At 33.8% G+C, this 23,697-nt stretch overlaps 1 protein-coding gene across 3 annotated transcripts; it reads right to left on the bottom strand.

The window, feature by feature from the left end:
• Positions 1–100: 100 nt before the first annotated feature.
• Positions 101–16,602, bottom strand: LOC110106835 (protein SMG7). 3 transcript variants are annotated; one of them, XM_020836876.1, is made up of 8 exons: positions 16,503–16,602; positions 15,769–15,866; positions 13,742–14,344; positions 13,518–13,640; positions 3,915–4,141; positions 1,872–3,833; positions 1,649–1,791; positions 101–760 (listed from the first exon to the last, which is right to left on the bottom strand). In XM_020836876.1, the coding sequence occupies exons 2-6, from the start codon at positions 15,838–15,840 to the stop codon at positions 1,898–1,900; spliced, it is 2,961 nt and encodes a 986-aa protein (XP_020692535.1). In that variant the 5' UTR covers positions 15,841–15,866; positions 16,503–16,602; the 3' UTR covers positions 101–760; positions 1,649–1,791; positions 1,872–1,897. The 3 variants fall into 3 exon arrangements, with proteins under 3 accessions (XP_020692535.1, XP_020692537.1, XP_020692536.1); XM_020836878.1 differs by having other exon boundaries at positions 1,649–1,779; XM_020836877.2 differs by lacking the exon at positions 16,503–16,602 and adding an exon at positions 16,237–16,471.
• Between the last annotated feature and the right edge of the window lie 7,095 nt (positions 16,603–23,697).

Here is a 23,697-nt window from a genome sequence, read left to right as displayed (position 1 = left end):
GCATGCTCAGTACATGTAAATAAAGCACCACTTTTATCAACCAAAGTAAGCCATCATCCTGCTCTTGAGATTCATTGCTAGCTCTAATAATGCAAGAATGGAACATTAAGCATACCATCATTAAACAAACAGCAAAGATGCATCAAACAAGTTAATAGCAAGATGACAGAGAGTCTTCAGTACAACTTATAACAAACTTCAAACAAATAATCTGGAAAATAGCAGACTGAAAGTGCAAAACGATAAGAAAGCACTCAAATAACTTCTTCTAAGGCATCATAGAGCCTCCACATATAAACCCTAAACACACAAATTAAAAGTTAATTGGTTTCTCGCCCACAAAGGCAGGCATGGACTTCTGTCCTTTAATTTTATGCTGATATTATCCTTATACTACTTGTCGACCATCCAGTAGAAGCTGATATAAGTGATTATCCCCACTGAAATACTTCAGCAGCAGCTTTACTTCAACAAATTTCACTTAACAAAAAGCCAATCTGAACTCTGCCACTAAGGTAGATAAGAGACCATATCCTTCAACAGTAAATTGAGACCTGGAATCTAACAGATGGAGGGCTAGCTACAAATTGCAGCAACTCGGCCCAGCCCAACAAATACCAAACCCATCAATGATTTGCCAACAGATATCTCAGACCAATAGAACAAATAGGGATATTATGGGTCGCCTGTTTTATTCCTGCCATCAAACATTCCTAACTGATCCCTGTATTCTTCATATGTTCAAGCTCTGGAACACAACCTGTACAAGGAAAATATATGAGAAAAAAAATTCATGCCTGCAAAGCAGATAAACCGAATATGTACAGGGTAATGTAACAAGAGTAGCAACAAGAAACCAATGGAGAAGAACTGAAACTAATAATTATTGAACTAGGAAGCAATTTTGGTTCATCACTATCAAGGTTTCGTTTGGGGCGGCTTTCTTGCCCCTTCTTAAAGTAGCATTTTAGTTTAAAAATTAAAAATTTTGAACTAAAAAGTTGCTTTAAGAAGCAGTAAGAAAGCTGTCCCAAATGAAACCTAAACCAGGTAAAAAACAAGTTTCAAATTGAAGCCAAAAGAAGACAGTTGCTTCATCAAAAATGGAGCGCAAATTTAAGTTTGAAAAGTAACAACACAATTCCAAAAATACTCACCCAATAAACACATTATTTTCAGAAGATCAAGGCTTTTCAGAGTTTATTAAAATATTCAAAGAATTATGCGTTTGATCACTTGCAGCATTAAAAGCATTCAAAGAATAGACCCCTTCCAACCAACAAATATAAGCAATGATTTGACCACCATAGTACACTAGCACTATGAGACAAAAGAAGCATCCTCGTGTACTCCAAGTGCCTGCTTATATACATTTAAAATTGCTGAACTACAAAAAAACAACCAAATAAATAAAAAAATAACAGTTTATAATACGTGAACTGACAAGACGAAAAAGAACACAGGCAGACATAACTAAATTTAATTGAATTTTGTCAAGCACAATTAAAGAACTCATGAGGATTGAATTTTTACATTTACCGTGAAATGAGAGAGGTCTATTTTCTGCAATTTAAAAATCTTATTTTATACTTAAAATCAGTAAATAATGGGCAATCATTCCTTGAGAAAATAATTCCAAAAATCATACCAGCTACAGGGCAAGCACCAGCTACGCTCCAAAGATCATTCATGATCCAACAGAACCTTTAACAACATTAAAATGACAGCATCGGAGAAAAGGCCCATGGCTTTAGTCACCCACTTGCAGGTTTGTTGCTGCTGCACAAGCCTCTTAAAACAACAGAACTAATAAGGATCAGAAATGCCTAGTTATTCAGACGAGAATTAAGTAAATCAAAGAAAAACATTACCTGTTGTCACCATCAAACGAATGATCTCACACGAAGTAATTTCCAGACCACATGGATTGTGTTTGATACTGCTCTGGCAGCTTAGCAGGTCGCAAGTTTGTATGAGGGAGGTTCTGTTCAGCAAATGGCTTCAGATGTTCAAAAAGCTGGAAATCCTGCCAGCGCTTCTCATTAGTTACATCATTCTGCATCAGTGGTGTTTGTCTTCCAGGAAATGGAAAGTTTGTGACACCAACGAATGTATTACTATTGTCAGCAGAAAGATGAGGATGCATGACTGAAGCATGGCTAACAGAGGTCTCCATCAATGCTTTAGTTGATGATGGCTGATAGTCATCTAGCCAACTATAGTCATCAATAAGGAGCTGCTGATCCTTTGTAGCCAAATTATGTATGGACCCAGCCTCAAGCTTAGAGGAAGCAGGGCTAAATCCTGGAGGAGGACCAAAATGCCTAACTGGACGACTCACAGGATTTTTCTTAGGCACAGTTGGCAAGGCTGCTGGGGTCCTCACAGGTAAGCCAGTAATAATTCCACCAGGTGGAACTATAGAATCAAGAGGAGATGGTATAATGGTATCTGAAACATTCACTTGATTAGACAACAAACCACAGGTGCCGAGAATAGCAGGGGGGGGAAATGTAGTAGGATTAAAAGTGCTCAAGCCTCCCTGAAACATCAAACCATTCCCAATGTTCATATTCTTGAATCTATCGGATAACATGGCCTCTTTCTCCATAAGCCATTTTGATGTATTGATATCCAAGTTCAACAAAGGCTGGGAAGAAGTGATGGGCATGGAAGTTCTCTGTTGGCTGCTGGCATTCAGCTCATTTGACAACTGAGTGTCCGCGAAAGAAAAGGAGTGTGGCATACCAATACCATTTGACAACCTAGTGTCAGCGGAAGGAAAGGAGGCGACATGCACAGGCTGAACAGTTTCATAAGCAGGCGTTGAAACAACAATGTTGGGAAATTTCTCGTTTGCAGCTGGCCTGAAAACAATTTCTTCTTCATCTTCTTCTCCATCTACATGTACAAGTGCTTTTACTGGAGCTAATCCAAAATCAGTCACGCTTGATTGTGACCCTCCTAAATTGCTTATGCTTTCAACTGAACTAGCATGGTTTAAAACATTTTGCTCATGAGCATCTGCAAAACCAGCATGCATATCACCAACAAATGCAGGAGGCTCAATGCCAAAGACAAACTTCCGGAGAAGCCGATCAAAATAAAATCCCTGCTGATCAATTCTAACCACATTCATCAGAGCCTTTCCAGCAGCAAATATCCTTTGCACCCGAGCCCTTCTTTCCCTGTTAGTTCCATCACCGCCAATAGAAGGCTTTCTTGAAAAGTCCAAAATGAGATGTGCTTGCACTAGAGGAAGAAATCCTCTCAACTCAAAATCCTCCCACAACGCAAGCCTGTTACCAATTTCTCCTTCCTCATAGCGGCTCATATCAGAAAAACATGTTTCATCCTCGTATGAATCTACGTAACCATGGCCACTAGACAAAAGTGCATTCATTAAGGCTACACACTGATCCCAGAAAAATGTTCTAGCAGTGGCTTGTTTTTCTTTAACATCAAATCCTGCTGCAATATCTGGGTGGCACGCTAGCCACTCAATGAAAACCATAATACCAGGTAAGAGAAAGCTTGAAGCAATATCACTTAGTTCAATGCATCTTTTCAGGATATGTCCAACAAACTCAAATGAAGCTGTAAAAGCATTTTGAAACAGCACTGACCGCTGCAAGATCTCAGCATATGACTGGCCTCCAGCATCTCTATTCACATTATGCACCGTGAATATAAGTATAGACACAAGCCTCACAATAAACAGACCATTTTCAACGGCATCAATACCAAAATTAAATGCTTCCTCAAGACCAGCAGCTAAAAGTTCATGCAAATCACTTATCACTGATGAAAATACGTCTCCAAAAGTTTCCAAGCTGTTAAATCACATGCACACAGGAGTTTGAATCAAACAGCACCTAGTTGGAAATAAAAGAATTGAATGTAATGTATTATACCTAGTCCGTGTAAATAGAATTCCATGGAGTCTAACAAAACGAGTGGAGAAGGCGCTAAAAATATCTGCCGTGCTAAGTTCCTGCTCTTTGATAGGAGATTCCATATTTCTGTCTTTTGCAAGAAGCCTAGCATCACCACGGCCTCTACCTCTACCAGTTGATCGTGGAGGAAACACATTTGATGCAGCAGTTTTAGCACTAGGAAGTTGTGCTACTTTTTGGCGATTCTGTCATTTTATTACACAAGGATCAGGATAAATGGACACTTAAATGACATTCATGAAAAAAACAATACAAACAAAAATAATAATAATAAAAGAAAAAAAGTCCAAAATAGTCCCCCAACTATGTACATGGGGTCAATTTAGTCCTAGAACATCAAAATTCTCCATTTTATTTCTTCAACTATACAAAATTAATTTGAAATGATCCCTCAAGTAGAAATTGATGGAAATTGGGATACAAATTGATCTCAATTTACTCCCCTGATTATATAAAAAAGATATCCCAATATAAACCCTGAGGTACCATTCGGGACTCCTTTTATATAATCGAGGGATTAAATTGAAGAAATGTGATACTTTATGGCTAAATTAGCCAAATACGAATAGTGGCGGGACAATTTTGGACTTCAATCCAACCATAGAATATGCTCTAAGGATGAAAATACCTTCTAAGATTTATGTATCCCGCAAAAACAACAAGAGTACAAACTAAAAAACTTGGCACAACCAATCATGCAACAAACTAATCATAGAAAATTTCATTAGTGTCAAATAGGTGGCTTGCCAGTTACAAACACAATTGAATAACTGACCTAGTTTGGAGGAGGTTATGTTCAAAATTAATTAATTTTAGAAGGCTTATTTTTTTCTTTTCTTTCCTTCAAAAGGGTTGTTTAGTAATTAACAGGGTATAGAGGTTAAGCGGAGAAGCTAGCCTATTTATATTCTTCCCTTCAGAGTTTAGTGAGATTTCAGATTTTGGGAGTTTTTTCTCAGGTTTTGTCCAGAGTATTATTGGAAAGGATTCCCTGTTTTGGGAGAGGCGGAGAGTGTGAGATGCTCATAGCACAGTCCGTGACTCCACCACCATCAACAAAAAAGTTCCTAAAACCATCTCCAACAGCTGTCCACAGTTGGTGGCAGCAATCACTTGCCAAGGAGGGTCCAATAAGAATTGAAAGAAGAACAGTAGGGACACGTGATTATATTCTAATAGGCAGCAAGTCATATTTCTTGGGTATAGGAAATACATTTCTTAGAAGGGTTGGAGGCTTACGGTACATATAAAAACAAGGACAGCAGGTTATATTCCAACAATTCCTGGATTACAACATGGTTACACTGTCTACTTGAAATCCAGAATATTTGTTTCAGGTTCTCTGTTGTCCGAACTTTCCCATTTCATTTCTTGCTTACCGCTAGGAGAAATTCTAATGCATTAGTTCTGTTTTAATCTTGTAGACGGCCAAATTTCCAGCCTTAATAGGACACAATTGAGAAAACGGATTCCCGTAGTCGACCCAACGTAGTGGGATAAAAAAGTCGACCCAACGTAGTGGGATAAAAACTTGATTTTATTGTTGTTGTTGCTGTAGGCTGCCAAATTTCCAGCCAGCATTGCAGAGCACTGCCATTGGAAGAATTTCACCATTTTCTGGAATCAAGAAGTGCTTCCACATCAGATTCTCTGTTATTTAATTAATAGTTAAGTTGAGATTCCCGTTTTCATAAATGTAGCTACCTAGTTTTGTTCTACATTAAATTGCTGGCAGGCTGGAACATTCCAGCCATTGTTGGTGTGTTATCTGGCACATAGAATTTAAGACTGCCCTTCGTAAACCCGGGTTGGTCATCATCGCAAGAATTAGGGGGATGCGTTAAGAAGCATAATCACACATATAGGCTCTGAAAAGCTTAGGAACTCTGTTTTCTTTTCATTTTGTGTGGACAGGAACTGTGAAGTAAGAAAAAATTCAATTCAATTGTATTTATCTCATCCCAGCCTTGTTTTCTTTGTTTCATGACTTGGTCATAGTATAACATATGTTAAGGTTTGGGAGATTTTTGTAATGACCGTTTCTAGATTAATTAGACTGATTGTAGCAACCTGATCTGAGCCTAGTAGGAAATTTATGTTTATTTAATGATTACTAAAATTTTCATGCCTTCCTGAATTTTGTTCCTTTAGGGCATTGCAATGCTGTCTTTTTCGTTTGGGAGGCTTTGCAGAGATGTAAAGTGAGCTCTGTGGTATTGAGTGTCAGAGGTAACGTTGTAGCACCGGATGGAGCGCGACGACGTCAAATTCTCTATTTTGATATGAGGAATCTTCCCTTTCAGAGCATTGCGGCGCTATAAATAATAGCGCTTATATATATACATACACACAACTTCCAAAAACCATAAAAAAAACCCACTCATTTCATTTGGAAAGGTGGAGAAGAGGAGAAAAGGTGAGAGGGAAGAGAGGAGAAAGTTGGTTTTGGAGGTCATTGAGCTGATTTCGTCTATTACGCTAGTTGAAAATTTTGTTCGTCCCAAGGTAGGCTACCATTACTCTATCTCCAATTTATATGATTTTACTTATTCTATATTTCCTAAATTTTAATTTGATCAAAACTTATAAAAAATTGCAATATTATGATTTCTAGCAAATTTCATCATGAAACTATTAGCATGTCGCAGTTCAAATCATTTTGCACATGTTGACAAGATCATATTGAACTTTCACAGAGTATTTTTATATTTTGAGGCATATTTCCTAAGATAAATAAATTAAGAAATTGATAAATGGTTGAAGCATCAGTTCTAGATAGAAAGAATGACATGCATAGCTGATACGGTTCATTTGCTACAACATGCATATCTATTATGGTTCACTTGTTGAGAATGTATATGTGCAACTCACTATCGATTATTTACATATTATTTTATTTGCATTAGAAAATGATACAATGATTAGAATTTTGAGCATATTATCAAATATTTACTATGATATATATATATATATATGAAAGGAAGACTGGCTGATATGATTCAAGTTAACGAAGATATGATACCTTGTGAAGGAGGGTGGAGCAATGAACTTTCCTTTAAACATAGTATTAACTGTGTAAAACCGATATATGATGGAAGCTATAAAGAAATGTGATATGATTATGAGCGTTGACAGGTTGGGGGTAACAACTCCCGTATATGATGCCACCTAACTATGATTGTTCTTACTAATATGATGTGTTATGATACTTTAACTGACTTTTATGATTGGTACAGGAAAATATCACATGATATGATATGATTAGCCAGATCCTCTAATTTGCTATATAAACATATGTTATGATGTACTATTATGATGACATGAATTGATTGTTATAAATATACAAGTCATAATGCATCGACACTTCTCTTTAAAGATGTGTGCAGTGTCTAAAATGTATCCGACATGATGCGCATTCGACACTCTTTTGACACGTGTAGGACACACTGAAAATGTGTTCAATTAAAAAAATATTAAATACAAATTGAACACATGTGTCCGACATGCGTGTCTGGTGTAGTTACAAAAACATTTCAAAACCATCTCAATATCAAAGTCTGACACTGTCTTGACATTAATGCTCGACGCTAACAATTTCTACACCCATAACTTGATAGCGCATGCACATCTTTGTCCGATGTCTTCTTAACATCGACGACCAATGCCCTCTCAATATCAACAACATACACCCTCTTGACATCGACACCCGATATTTAATGCAAAACATCGATGTTCGACTCTCAACAACATTGTCGTATCTTCTCTCGATGCCTGATACACGATAGCGACGTCCAACTCTCAACATCCTAATATTTTAAGCACAAATTCTAGTTAAATGACTTTGTACTTGTTAAATTTTTATACACTATTTTTATAAGTGTCCTACATGTGTCCGTGTCCAATATTTTCAATAATTGACGTATCCCGTGTCTGTATAGTGTCGTATCCGTGTTGCCGTGTCCGTGTCTGTGCAACATAGATGGATTGTTGCACGTGATAATTTTACTTATATGATAAGATATGATATTATACATGAAAAACAACATATGATATGACATGCATGAAGTGATATGATTAATCATAATCCATTTCTTGCCAAACATATATATGATGTAATGCTGCTATAAATAATGACAAATTATTCAAAATCATTTGATATGAATTGATACCTCATATCATCTCACTTGCTTAATATATATTATAATAAACTTCTATGTATGATCTCTATTTAAAATTGCGCAACAAGAGGCGCGCCTCTGCGCAATTCTGTCCAAAAGCGCCTCGAGGCGCACGCAATTTGGACACTGCTTGAGGCGTACGCCTCACCTTGTGTGAGGCACGCCTCAATTGCACAATTATGGGTGAGGTGTACGCCTCATACAAATGGTCCCACCTACTTAAAATGAGCATTTTTTTCCCTTATACCTGATCGGCTACAGGCATTTCGCGAATTTTACCTGCCCGCAAGCTCCAGGTCGCGAAACCAGAGCCTCCCGCACGGTCGGCCAACCTTCCCGCCACCTCTCCCGCCGGCGCCGCCTCTCTCTGGTGAACTTGAAGCGTCCAGCCGCTTTGTAGGAGAAGTCCACAAACGATTTCAGGTATTTTTTTTAGTTTTTGGTTAGATTTTTCAAGTGAAAGAAATTCTAGGGTTTTGGATTTTTTTGAATTATTGTGTGATTTTGGATTCTTTCATTAGGGATCATGGTTAGAGGCAAGGAAAAGGGGTCTGCGTCATTGCGGAGGGACCCTTCTTGGAAATATAGTGTACAAGTTGACATAGGCAGCGGAGAGAAGAGCTATGTTTATTTGAAATGCAATTTTTGCGAAAAAGTGGTGAGGGAGGTGTTACCCGCATGAAGGAACACTTATCATGCTCGCATAAAAACGTAGCACCGTGTGCAAATGTGCCGGAAAAGATGAAGGAGGAAATTATTGCTTATATGAAGAAAAGTACCACAACAAAACACTTGCAACAGGAGCAATTTGATGATAGGGTCGAACATGGCGCTTATTTTGGGAGCGAGAGTGGAAAGGGCTCTTCCTCCACTATAGATAACAGAGGTGCACGGGGTCCTATGGATCAGTATATGACTAATCCAGAAGAGGATAGAGGACAAGCACAAATGATGCTTGCGGCCGATACTAGAGAGGGTCGACGCCAGATTTGTCATTATCAGACTTACAGCTAGAAGATCTAAGTGTGGATGTCTTGAGGGGCGAAGCAGATCAAGTGGGCACATCCACTAGTACCACACCACACACATCCACTAGCTCTGCAGCACAACAATCAAGTAAGGTATTCAACAACTTCTTACATGCTATTGCATTATATTTATGTCAAGTGAGGAATTAACATGATAATGATCTTTTCTCTTATTGAACAGGGAAGAAAAAAGTGAGTCATATTGAAAATGATGATCATATGACATTCATAGATACAATTGGAGAAGAAGATTCCCTTGAAGCCCATTTAGTGATGGGATATGATTGCATTTTATTTGTTCTTTGTACTTTGGGAGTTTTGTTAAACTAATATTTTGTGATTTTGTACTTTGGGACATGATTTTATTGCATCTACTTTCTTACTTTACACTATTTTCATATATCATTTAGATGTTTTTATTGTAAGATAGACTATTGCTATTATTTTCCTGCTAAAACCCTTAATTTTTTATTTACGCAATTTTGTGTCCGTGAGGCTTACGTTTCAGACCGCCTCGAGGCTTACGCCTCGCCTCACGGACGAAAACCGCCTCGAGGCTTAATTACGCAATTTTAAACCTTGTGTATGATACAGATCATTTGGGTTGGGGTCAATTACTCAATTCTGATATAATACGACGTTCTATTGGACATATGATTCTAAAAAGAAGTTATTGGTCATGATTGCATTGGGTATGATTCATGTACATGAACAACATAAATATTAACTTAATCTGCACATATTTAATTTTCATGATCAAATGAGTATAGCATGCATATTATTTTATTTTCGAGCACTGGATGCAGTTGTAGGTTTTGTGAAACCTATTGAGCCACTTGCTCATTTTTCATTATTCATATATTTCAAGAAAGGGTAAGACTCCAGTAGAATAAGGTCGAGTGTTGTTGTTAGGAGTACTACTACTTGCTTTCATAAATGAATTATTTTCTAACTATGGATATATATGTGTGTGTTTGTGTGTGTTTGTGTGATGGTCTCCATTTTGTTCTATGTTGATGATTTAGAGACTTTAAAATGCCACATTGGATGATAAAAAGAACTTCCCTCCAAATAGATCTTAGGTAAAATCTTTGTCTCGTACCTAACCCAGTATAACTTGTTATAAAATGTGTTATGATGGGTTGGGTCGTGACAATCTTAGTAGTATACTTGTATCGGTAAAATATTTTAAGCAATTATCAGTGTCACTAACACTAGTTAAAGCCGCATGCAAACAACAAGAGCTTGTCATAACAATAATCATAATTAAATCTAAAAGTGGAATACTTGGGAGAAAAAAATCATCATGATATGGAAACATTTTTCTCCAATGCTTAAGATAAACACCTTCACAAATTAAATAAGGAATCAACTTCTTTTAGATATATTTCGGGTTCAAAATAAAACTTCTACATCTTAGCTAGAAGGAGAAATGCACATGAACAATTGTAACTGGAATTCCAACATCAATCACAAATATTGCTAGTTATGGTCGGATGAAAATATATAGTATAGAAGAGAATAACTATGGGACATCGTACAAGACGAGACAGAAACAAAAATAACAGAGTAACAAAAAATGTAGTTAAATAAACATATTAACTCTGAATAGTAGAATAAAATTTTCTAATGGGAAAATAATCAAAATTGTCCCTTGACTCTATGAAGGACCAAAATGATCCCCAACTATATTGAAGGACCATTTTGATACATCAAGTCTTTAAAAATAAATCAAAATAATAACATAATGACACTATTTTGATTCCTCTTTAAGGAGTTGAAGGATCAAAATGATCCTTCATAAAAAGTCAAAAAACCATTTTGATTATTTTTTTCCTTTTCTAATCAATGAATAAGACAGTTTATCTAGAATGTCACAAGCTTCACAATAATTCTCCATATGAAGTTACAAATCTTTTGAATCAAAGGAGATACATAAGCTTTCGAAAGAAACGTTTTAAGATAAAAATGTCAGCGATCCAAGAGATGCACACAAAAACAACTAATAAATAACCAGAAATCAACTGCAAAAAATGTGAAGCAAAAAACCACGGAAAAGAAGGTAGTGAACAATATCTAAATAGGAGTTGACTCTCTGTAAGTTACATCTCCAAAGGACAATTAAAGATGAGAAGAAAGCAATCAATATTGAAGTTCTCTTTCTCCCATACATGCATGGTTTAGGGACCAACCTGTTTGTCTCCTTGATTTATAAAGAAATGTCATTCCCTATACTACATTGACAGTTTATGAAATTGACAAAACGGAATGCCACCAAAACCATACTTATGAAAAATATATAACAAACATTTGAAACAAAAACAGTAATTGTATTAGGTTGGTTGGACAAATACCCTTATCAACAAAGGATGAATGAAACAGGAAAATGCAGGCCACCAGTGGTTATCATTTGAGGGCACATTTAAAAATGGAAGTAAGCCTCTAGTCTTCAATAGAACCATAATATGCTATTTAATTTGAAAAAGAAATATATGGATAATTTCCAAATTATACATTAAATAAACAGACGCATATAATTCCTAATCCCATAGTCATAATAGTTCATTAATTGAGCTCAGACATCAGTCCAAGACATTTAATTTGCAGAGAAACTGCATGTAGAAGCTACGCATTTCAAAACACTGGTGGTTATAGCCTGCATATACAAAAACAAGTTTATCCCCATTCATACAGTCTGTATGTTATACATCCATGCAATGATGAAAAAATATAGTATATAGCCAATTTATTTTCATGCAAAAAATATCTACTATGAAAGCAAATTTGTGTTAAAATAAATAATGAGAAAGTATAGAAATCAAAGGATCTCCTATAACTTTAATTGATGTTGAGAAGGCATTGCGCACCACAAGATTTGATTTGGTGCGCATTGAGGAAGAAATGCGCATCAAATGTATCATGATGTTGTTAAGATATGTATGATGGAATACTGACCAATATTAATAGCTGATAAGTGATAAAATAGTTTTTAATTACAAAAGATTACACCAATAATCAACGCAAACTCAACTTTTATATTAGTTATGGAGATACCAACAAAATATACTCAGATTAATATGCATTGGTAGATGTTTTTGATAGATGATATAGTTTTAATTTGGTAGAGATCCATTACGATAAGAGAAAAATTAGAATAATGAAGATTTTTTTTAAAAGACTTAGAATTAACATAACAAAAACTTAGTATTTTATACTCAATTTTTATGATGTGTAATTAATAATTATCAATTAATATTTCTAAAAAAAATAAAGTGATATATATAGATGTGATAGGTTTAGGTATCGTGGAACAGCCATATAGAAGAATGGATATATATATATATATATATATATATATATATGATAATGACCCATGGATAAATGAAACAAAAACTCTAATGATTACAATGTTATTACACTAAGACAATGATTAAAATGAAGAAGTATCTAGATGATATCATATAGACTTGATGATAAATTTTATAAAATAATACAATAGTTAGAGACACACGGATCTGACTTTTGAGCAATAAGAAAGTCAATAATACCTGAGCTAAGAGCAATAAAAATGAGAATACTAAGATGGAAGCATGATGAAATTAGGATGTATAAATTAATGAATTATTATATTAGAGTAATGATAGTAGTGATATTATTAATGACAAGGTAACTGAGATATACATAAATAGTTTGGGCATGTACAATGCAGTGCAAAAAATTCACATATAAGATAGGCAGATAAAATTAATTTCAAAGGATTAAGGGTAGACTAAACATTATATGCATATAAGTTGATCAAAATGATTTGAGAAAAATAGGATTAATATATTAAGCACCTAAAAAGACTTAGTTAGAAAGTATAAAAATTCATTTTTATTAGATGTAATGAGAAATTGATTCTTAATAGAAGACAATGGAGATACCCTACATATTGGGAAAAAGGCTTACTATTGTTTTTGTTGTAGGCTTAATATATCAAGCAACACTCAAGAACAATGAATGAAAAATACAAATTCACAAAACAAGCTCCAAACAATTCGAGGATGATGATGTTCAATTGAAACTGATGGTACATAAAATGAAGGCACATCACTCATTACCATAAGACATTATGAGCATGTGCTATATGATAGAAAGATCTATTGATTGAAAGCATTAAGGCCTATCTTTAAACCAACCTAAATAAGTTATTCTACATAATGCAAAAACTGGAGTATCAACAATGTTACCAAAAAGTATCAAGCATTTAATGATGCAAAAGGAATTAAAGAAATGAGAAAAAAAATATAATGAAGAAAATAGCTTAATATGATCTAAAAGTATATTGGAACTATTAAATTATGAAAAAAAAATACCTTCTCGAACGCAATAATTAAATTGTCCCGTGCTGTTGAGAAAGGATTATCCACAGCCAAACTTCGAAAATACCGGTATGTGGTAACCAAGTCATCATTTGAATATGAAGCCAAAATAGCCAACTGAAGAAGATAAAATTCCCAAACAGTGTATATTAAAGCAACAGATACATTATCAATAATACAATTGCAACGATAAACCATACATATATTACAAACCTAACCTGATGATGCGGATTGCCACTTGAAGGGTAAAGGGAAGCTGCCTGCATATAATAACTAGAAGCAGCAGTATATTCACGAATGACAGAGTCGCCCTCCCCATACAGGCCTTTGTATCGAGCAAGGTCCCCAAGATAAATTAGACAGCGATGACAAGATAATAAACCTTTCTTCATCTCACCTGATTTTTTTTCATCTTTTGAAAGAATAATTTGGCTCTCAGTGCCCTCAGAAAAGTATCCCAAAGGTAGACCATATTTTGCCCGAATCTTGAGTATCAGGTCATGGTAAAATCCAGTTGACTCAGAAAGAAAACTTTTAAAAGCAGATCGGATTTTCTTAATCCGATCCGGTCTTGCTGATCCTCGACCAACTTGGGTTCCAGTTAATCCTGTCGACTTGGCAGCATTGATGTGCAATCTGAACTCCTCAATTCTCCTGTAGTGCAACTGCCAGAGCATAAACTCTACCTCATGTTTCTCTGAAAATTCATGATCTTCAAGGATAATGGCTTCATAATTTTCACGCATTTGGAGCCACACATTTGGATCTGATGGAATTTTTGCTTGTGCTGACTTCCGCAAGCCATTTTCTAATTCAATATTCTGGATAAAAAAAACATTCATTCAATGTAACCACATTGGTAGGCATAATGCATGATACAAGCAAACAAAACTTAGACAATTTAAACTAACACAGAGAAAAGTATGAAGAAATATGAATTCCGATACCACAGCATCTCCCAAGGTAACCATAAATAAGGAGGCCTTCTAATAATGCACAAAATCCCATGAGGAATAGATAAGAATATGGAAATCACATAACTAAAAAATTTTAGAATTTCTATGTGCAACTTGCCTTCATATTAGATAATCTAAATATAGAATGCAAAACAACTGTTTGATAATAGGCTAAACTATTGACCAGACATTACCATATGAACGCATTTGATGTAAGGAGACTGATTTTAGAGAGGTTTTGGTGTTTGTTGCAAGTCCTAAAGAGAGCTGGCTATACAGACTGTCAATCTCGTAGATGATACATCCTATCAATGGCTACATGCATATGTTAATACAACCGAAGCAAACTGCTTAAATAAAGCTCTATGATAATAGTTCAATATGGCAATAGCCACAAAAAATGAAACTATTAATTAGCTAATTGACTGAGATGAAAGTAGGACCTAATAGTTGGGATAAGACTCATGATGATGATGATGATAAGGATTCAAAAAAATACTGGCTAGTTGAACAAATCATAGCATGCTACATGGTTTGATCAAATAATCAAGGAAAATCAAAAGTTAATAACAATTAGAGCCATTCTATTGTAGATCTCCTGCAGATGAAAAGGATCAAAACAAATTGAAGTCAAAGAAAAATCTTAGCTTTTGACTGAAAAAAAAAGAGTATACTTAAGTACAACTAAAAATACAAAACCATATACTAAGAAAAATTCTACCAACGGTCCACCGCTGAATCTTAGTAAAGTTGTTTAGGGTTCCAAATGAAACATAGCTGCTCACAAAGTATGACCAAATTACCAAGAACCCCATTGAGAATATGAGCATATCAAGCAATCTTAACCAATGTAAAATGTTCAAATATGGACTTCTATAAAGAGAACATTTACTACATCAACACAAACCAAACAATCAAGGTTCTTTGCTATGAAATTATAAACTACAGACTTCTGATACATGCTGCTAATCTAAATTTTCCAAACAAAAGGAACTATAAGATATAGATCACTTTAAACAAACATGAGCTTATTTACATAAGCAACAAATGTGGCGTCACAAGCTATTACCATAAATAAAATACAATGAAAGTTTAAAAGCAATTTAGGGAAATATTTCAAAGGAACAATAATCCCTAAAATTATGAACAAATATGAATATTCAACACAACAACAACAACAAAAAAAACATATATTGCGGATTCAATCTTGACACCTAGAAATTTTCTCTATCAATCACAAGGTAGAATTTACCCATTCAGATGAAAAACAAAAGAAAGAAAGAAAAAACCTTCTTGAAGAGGCGTTGTGCAAGCTCCTGTGAAGTGGGAGCAGATGGGCTATCCATTGGAACAGTCATCATCCATCCAACATGCAACTTGTACACCTCTGCAAAACAACCATTTACATAGCATAACTCCAAGGCTTAAGCCCATAAAGCAATTATCCACAAACAGAAAATCCCTCTAAAAAAAAAGAGATAAAAATCAGCCAAAAAACATAAAAACAAATTAAAACCCCTAGAATCCCTCGAGCGCACACAATTCATAAAATCAATATCTTCAATTTGCAACCAGATCAATAAAACCCCCATACAATTGTAATCCAAATACGCTAATCCCCCACAATTATCCCCTTATCGACAAAATTACCCCAATTAAACAGATCTGAAAACTCCAGTCATCCATCTCCCTAGTAAAGACAAAACACGACTCCCTCAAATTCTTTCCCCAAACCCTAGGTCAAATTGCATACCCACCAGAAATATTCACGATCCCCCGCCCTCCGAAAAAATCAGAACCGTGGAGCGAGTTTGATAGAACCCAATCGTTGGCAACAATCGATAAAAATACAAATCAATTAGGCCTCCAACAACACAAAAACTCAGACAGATTAAATAGATCTTGAGCAAAGCATTCCAACATGAAAACCCAAAAAGATGTGCAATTTCTAGGTCAACTACAGAAAACACGCATCTACAACCGAGCCAAATAAGAAGAAAGGAAAACGAAGATAATAACGTACCTTCTCACCACGATCGATCGAAGTCAAGAGTTTGAAAAGAGAAAAGAATAGGAGACGGTTCGGACAAATAAAAGACCACGAGCAGGGCCGGGCCTTTCTTGCTACCAAAGATTAGCCGTCGGTATATATATAAGATTAAAAATATTTAACATTTTAACTTGTTCTTCAGTTCCTAAGAAATTAAAATATTAAAATTTTTATGATATTTATTTTATTGATTAAATATGAATATTTAAATATTTTATCAATTTCTTACATATTTCATAATAAAATGCTTTTTGTCTTGAATTATTTATAAATCAAAAAGTTATAAAATCTTATGGTTAATTGTAATAAAATTATTATTTTTTATAATTTAGATTTTGATAGTACTTATATATACTCTAATAATTAAATCATATCATGAATGTATACACCATAGGGTTACAAACGAGTCGAGCTGAGCTTGAGCCAGAGGTTGTTCGAGTCGAGCTCTACTGTAAGATACCGAGCTCGAGCTCGACTTATCTCATGTCGAGCGGCTCGTCGAGCTCAAGCCCAAAATGTCATGATTTGTCGTCCCGAGGTCCATTTGGGTTGTGTTATTTGTCGTCCTGAGGTCCGTTGTGGTTGAGAACAGTATGTCATCGTCGTGTTTGTTCTAAGCTCCGCCATAGTCGCGTGTCCGTTCTGAGCTCCGTCGTCGAGATCCGCTCTGTCGAAATGTTTTGGCTGATGCAACAATTGTCGTCGTCCCGAGCTCGTTGTTGAGATCTGCGCCGCCACCGTCGAGATCCGTCGGACCGAACACATCCGTTTGTGTCCCGAGCACATCCATCTGTAGTTGTCCCGAGCTCATTCCCGTGAATCCCGCCCAGTCGAGCGGCTCGTCGAGCCCAACGCTTGTTCTAGCTTGAGCTCATAAGCCTTCGAGCTTGACTCACGAGCTCGATAAGCTCAACTCGTCGATCCTGTTATCAAGTCGAGTCTGTCTCAGCTCACGAGTAATAAAATCACATCACACAAATGTGATTTCATTTTAGATAAGTTAACTATATGCTCCATATGGCTTAAAATTGGAGAAATATATATGATGTTTTATTTTTTTTTTGGAAAAAAACAAGTCATAAAATTTCATTTAGATCAAAATACCCTTACAATTCAAAGTCCCTTGAGTATTATTTAACCAAGTTTTTGAATAAGAAGTTACTTGACCATTCATTTTATGTGTCTTTTATTTATCCGATGAATTTCTCTCTGTAGTAGTTTGAAGCCAAAGTTCTAAGGCAACATTTCTGCCTTCGTATCTAGCTAGCGACAATTGTCATTAAAGTTTAGTGATGTTATAAATTTGTCATTAACGAATTTTTTTCTTTTATCTTTTAATTATAACAACCAATAGAACTATCTAATTTCTTTTATCAATAATATAAAATAGCAACAAAAAATATTTTATTTATCAAAACATTTAATATTCATCTGTATTTATACTCCAAAAAAATATATCATAGTCGGGAGTTACACAATCATTACATACAGTATATTTGCTCATAACTACAAAATAATAACTAAATAAAATAACCTAGAGGGTCCTGTAACTAATCAATCTCACACTCCCAATTATCTGCCATGACCTAAAATCATTTATACCATATATAATAAGCTAAATAGCAGAGTAGATCCTTAATTCCCAAAATTGAACTCAAAGTACTGTAAAGAAGCAATATGTATGTCGCCAGTCAATATATAACAGTTTCAATCACTATAATCATGAATCTGTGCCGAAATTGTAAACATATACAATAACACTAAAATCTATAGAATATTAGAATAGTACGGTACGAAAGGCCATTAAAATAGTGCAAGACAAAAAATAATAGAATCAGTAAATAAGCAAACTAGTAAATCAATAGATCAGTAAATCAATATAGAGGCTAAAGCAAATAAGTAGTAAATAATCCTTCCCAAATCATATGTCGTAGTAGTAAGAAAATCATATAAATGAATAAACCAAACTATAAAAACTGTCAGAATTTATAACAATGTAGTACAATCAAATCAGTATAATCATGAGATTCAGTCATTCTATATCATTATCCAATAAGTACCCTATATCACATGCTCAATATCACATGTTTAGTATAGGAATCACATGCTCAGTAATAATAAATCAGTAAATAATGAGTTGATCGTAGTAACAGTAATAATAAATATGTAATAACATTAGCAACAATATGAGTACCATTAGTAACATTATTAGTATCCATAAAATCGATGGCAATGACAATAAAAATAGAATCATGATAGTAACAATAATTAGTATAATGATAAAAAAGTATAGTAACAATAGTTCAATAATAGTAAATCAGTGCAATTACATATATTACAATAGTTATACTAAACAAGTAAGGAGTTTTGTCTTGTGTGGTATATTTTAGTAATCAGTAATCAGTAAATGTTGGTTGAATATACAGAGTCGCCACTCATTGCCTGTTGACAAAGTAGTTACTCTTTATGTAATATTCGTTGTCTAAAATATTGGTTATTATCTACCCCTAATTATAATTTTAATTGATTTAATAGTTGTGTATGCTTCAATTGAATGGAGAATAGAAGAATTAAGAAATGTGGGCTGAGAAAGTGAAAATCAAAAGTTGGACTTTTTCTCTGTGAGCACTATGGAGCTCCAGCACTGTAGTCTCGGGAAAATGAGAAAAAAAAAGTTTTAAGAAAAGTGTGGAGGCCTAGTGGCATTGCAATGGTGAGTTGGTGTTTGAAAGTTTGAAAAAGGGGTTTTTAAAAATTTAGTTTTCTTTGGAAAATTTAACTCACAATTTCAGTTTCAAAATCGAACACTTCACTATGAATGATATTTTTTACCTCCCGAGGTGATATATCATTCATAGTGACATATTCAATTTTGAAATTGAAATTCTAATTATTCAACTCAAATTAATGATTTCCTCGATCCAAAATTTAAAGCCTAACACTCAAATTAGGTTGGGGCATTTCTAAACAGTTTCAGAATCTCTAAGTGCCTCCTACCTCTCATTCATTGATTCTGGATTAGGAAGGAATTTTTAGATTTGAATCCAAATGAATTTCAAACTTCTTGAAATCAACTCTAAAGATCATGAATGATCTAAGGAGGTGTTCTCAAGTGTTTGAATTTTTTTTTTTTTGGAATTTTTAATTTTTTAAATAATGAAATTAATTAAATATTGGTTTTTTTAATTAAAGTTAAATTAAGCTTGAAATTACGATCCATTCAAATGGCTTTTATTTTTCTTTGATTAAGGGTTGAATTTTGGTCAGTTAAAAATATTAATTATAAATTTTTTATTTAATCTGGCTTTATTAGAATTTTTAGAAATTTTAAGGAATAATTAAAGGTTTAATCTTAAGTTAATTAATTAAGTGGCTTGATAATTTTCAGGGCCAGTGAGAAATTTTTTTAAGGTTAGATAACTATGAGGACTTACGCTCGTAGGAGATTTATAACTCATATCAAATTTTTAAAACTCAATTAATATTTCTTTTGAAAAATCAAATTCATAATGATCGTCATCATCATAATCGAATAATTGCTAATTTATGATATATTCTTTCTTCAGGGAGGCATATCATGTGTTAATATAAATTCGAATATGAAATTAACGATCACTTCTTTTGATTATCGTAATTAGATATTTGACTGAACTTCATTTTGACCCTCTAGGGTTTGATTCTCCTCTAAATCAGATTACGACATTCACGAGATAATCTACAATTATGGGTCTGAACACGTTAGGAGATTTTATCTCCGCCTTCTAAGGCGTTATAAATATATTAATTTGAAATTAAAGTTTATTTAAGGCATATTGATTAATTTTAATTATTCAACCCCTTTAATAATTAATTAAATGTTTAATTTAATTTAAATATTTTTAAGATATTATAAATTTAATATTATTTTAATAAAAATATGATAATATAATTTAATTATTTTTAAATTAACAATCTATTTTAAATATTTAATATATATTTTAAATAATTTACTTAAATATTTAAATATTTAACTAATATTCAATTAAAGTTCAACTCAAACATTTTTCAAAATTCTAAGAATTTTATCTAACAATATGATCGTTAGAGTTTCTATGTTGGCCTAAAATTTTTAATTTTAATTTTAAGTAGAAAAATTTTATACGTATCCTCACGAGTCTCCGATCGAATACAGGCTAAAACAAAACTTGACATATAAATTGCTAAAGAAACTACGAAAAGCAGACAAAATCTAATCACAATCATGGTGCCAAGGATGGAGTTTAGGAAGTTTGGAAGAATTTAGGAGTTTTGCTGGTGGCGTTGTGGGATGTAGTGTCGCGTTGTTAGGCTGAATGAGTGATTTTTAAAATAAAAAATATTTAAAGTCTTAAACCTACCAAACGCCCTTTAGCCCAACTAGTGTTAGGAAAAAAAGGAGAGGAAAAAGAGGAAAGAGAAGGAAAAGAGGGGATTTGGAGTCTAAAATCTAATTTTAATTATTCTAATAGGTTAGGAAAATTGTCGAGCTCAAGGTAGATAACCTTATACCTATTTATGATTCAAAAATTGAAGTATATAACGAAAGATTTGCTTTTAAAAGTGCTTTTCTTAAGTTTTTAAAAAGTTTCATTGCGTAACTTTTTATATAATTGATGTAGGCAAAGCTTTGGTTTCTTCCTTCTAGGCCATCGTTTGATGCTTCAGATTTCCCCCACCTGTTGATGCTTCGATTTCCAGCCATTAGTTGTTGTATGATGCTTCGATTTCCCCACCATTACTCCTATTTTGCTTTTGGTTCCCCAATTGGCTGCTGTTTGATTCGATTTTCCCCATTGGTTGTTGTTTTTTAGGAGTTTTTATTGGTTGTTTTGGAGGTGCATTAATTACTTTTCTCCTATATTTTTCACTAGCTTATGAACTAGCCTCCTTCCCCTCTAAAACTTCGTCTCGATCTTCTACCTCTTCTTCTATAACCACAGTTTCCACCCCATTTGTATCTTTCTTCTAAATTTTTTTTTTAAGCTTTAAGGGTATAGTTGTATCAATATGTCAAGTTTAGTGATTGTTAATGAAAAGTGTCTTTAAGTTGTAATCTTTGTGTTTACATTTATGTTTTGAGAAAGGAAGATATAAGTCTTTGCAATCTTTAAATCTTGATTGCATCATTTTGGTATTAGAGCTTTAGGTTATCTTGGGTCTTCCTTTCTCTTAAAAAATGTACATTCCAAGAACCGAAGTTCAAAATCGAGATGAAATAGAATCTGTAGTTGGTGAAAATCAACCAACTAATTTTGAAGACAAAATTCTAACAAGCAGATGGGTCCCATCACAAGGAAGTTCTACCAATCTAATCCAGAATGAACTATATAAAATTTAGGAGAATGAATTTATGTGAAGAAAAAAAAATGATTCAAAGAATGTATGCGGGTTTAATACAAGAATTGAATGTGGCTCATTTGGCGTGTCATGAAAGTTTTGAAGCTATCTCATCAAGGTTGAGATCTCTCAATCAGAGGAGAATTAATGTAGGCAAAGCTTCAATTTCTCCCCTATAGGCTGCTATTTGAAGCTTCAAATTTCCCCCACATGTTGATGCTTCGGTTTACCACCGTTAGTTACCGTATGATGCTTCGTTTTCCCCTATTTTGTTGCTGTTTTTCTTTAGCTTCCCCAATTGGATGTTGTTTGCTTCAGTTTTCCCTATTGGCTGCTATTTTTTAGGAGTTTTATTGGTTGTTTTGGAGATGCATTAATTTTCTGCATTACTTGCTCTTCTCCTTTATTTTCTTATATATAGTGGTTGTTTTTTCATGCAGGATAGTATGATTTTTTGATGATTTTTGAAATATAAACTTGCGGGATTTCACTAGCTTATGAGATCTTCCCCAAAACTTCATCTAGGTCTTCTACCTCTTCTTCTCTATCCATGGTTCCCGCCCCATATGCATATTTCTTCTAAAAAAAATTGTAAGCTTTGAGGATGTAGTTATGTCAATGTGTTAAGTATATTGTTTGTCAATGAAAAGTGCCTTTAAGTTGTAATCTTTGCATTTACATTTATGTTTTAAGAAATGAAGAACCGAGTCCTTGCAATCTTTAAATATTAGTTGCATCAATATTGCATTACTCTCTGTTATGTACAATTTGACTATAAGAATGCAAAAATTTACAAATCGATTTGTTCTATATGAATTTTTATGTATTATGGAAAATTAAAGCCTATCTGAACAACAATACATTAGATAAAGTATGTTAGTTTAGTATTTATACAATCTTTGTGTAAATTCTTGAGTACTTTGAGTCATCAACTAAAATGTGGGGCCTTTCCATACAAGTTTGTATATGATGTTATTTACTTTAAAAAGATTTAATTGCATATTGCATTTCATTATCATTCATTTCATGATATTCTGAAGTTTTTAAATTGGAACAAAAGGAATTTTTGAAATTATCTGCTTGGGCTAAAGGTAAAAATTTTATTGACTAAATTACTCTATTTTGACTATGAATTAGTTTTGTATTGAAAGTTCTGTTCTAATTCTGCTATGCACTTATCTTAAATAGATTGGAGATGGAAGATTGGGAGTTATAAGGGGCATAATTGTAAGTACATTTTACATTCATATGTGCATCAATATACTTAAAAATTAAATAGTATTTTTATGATTTCATTTCAATTCTATTTTACTATGAGTGAGAATCTGTTATGGGGAAATTGGAGTTGGCCTACTGAGTTTATACTCATTCTATTGTTTACTATATTAAAAAAAAAAGTTAAAGATCTTGTTGAGTGGCTGGTTAGCTAGAAAAAGATAAGGACAGGTTTTGGCACGTATTTAGAATTTTTTTATAATTTTGTAGTTCAAATTTAATTAAGTTTTGTTGGAAACACTGTAATTTGGACTATTGCAATTAATTATTTTGGGAAGAGAACTTATTGTTTGTACACTCCGAATGTTTATTTTATATATACTTGATGATTACTTGGCTCTTTGGGCATTCATTTGGAAAAAAAGAAATATAAGAAGAATAGAAAAATAGGTTAAAATTCATTCTTTAGGTTTTGGGGAGTTATAGAGTGGTAACAGAGTAACGGTTGGGATGAATTGGAGCAGTAGTAGAGCCTTAAAAAATGAATTGTTATGATAATTGGGAGAGATTGAACTCTTTATTCTTAATTCTGCATGAT

Source organism: Dendrobium catenatum, unplaced genomic scaffold (assembly GCF_001605985.2).
Source record: "Dendrobium catenatum unplaced genomic scaffold, ASM160598v2 fragScaff_scaffold_879, whole genome shotgun sequence".
NCBI lineage: Eukaryota > Viridiplantae > Streptophyta > Magnoliopsida > Asparagales > Orchidaceae > Dendrobium > Dendrobium catenatum.
This window is presented reverse-complemented; position numbering and strand designations above follow the sequence as displayed.

What these genes read in the sequence shown, in the direction of transcription:
- LOC110106835 (XM_020836876.1), bottom strand. Translation starts at nt 15,840, where the DNA reads ATGATGACTGTTCCAATGGATAGCCCATCTGCTCCCACTTCACAGGAG. An exon ending in GTGGCAATCCGCATCATCAG is followed by an intron (nt 13,641 to 13,741) that starts GTTAGGTTTGTA and finishes TATCTTCTTCAG; the next exon opens with TTGGCTATTTTGGCTTCATA. An exon ending in TAATTATTGCGTTCGAGAAG is followed by an intron (nt 4,142 to 13,517) that starts GTATTTTTTTTT and finishes ATAAAATGACAG; the next exon opens with AATCGCCAAAAAGTAGCACA.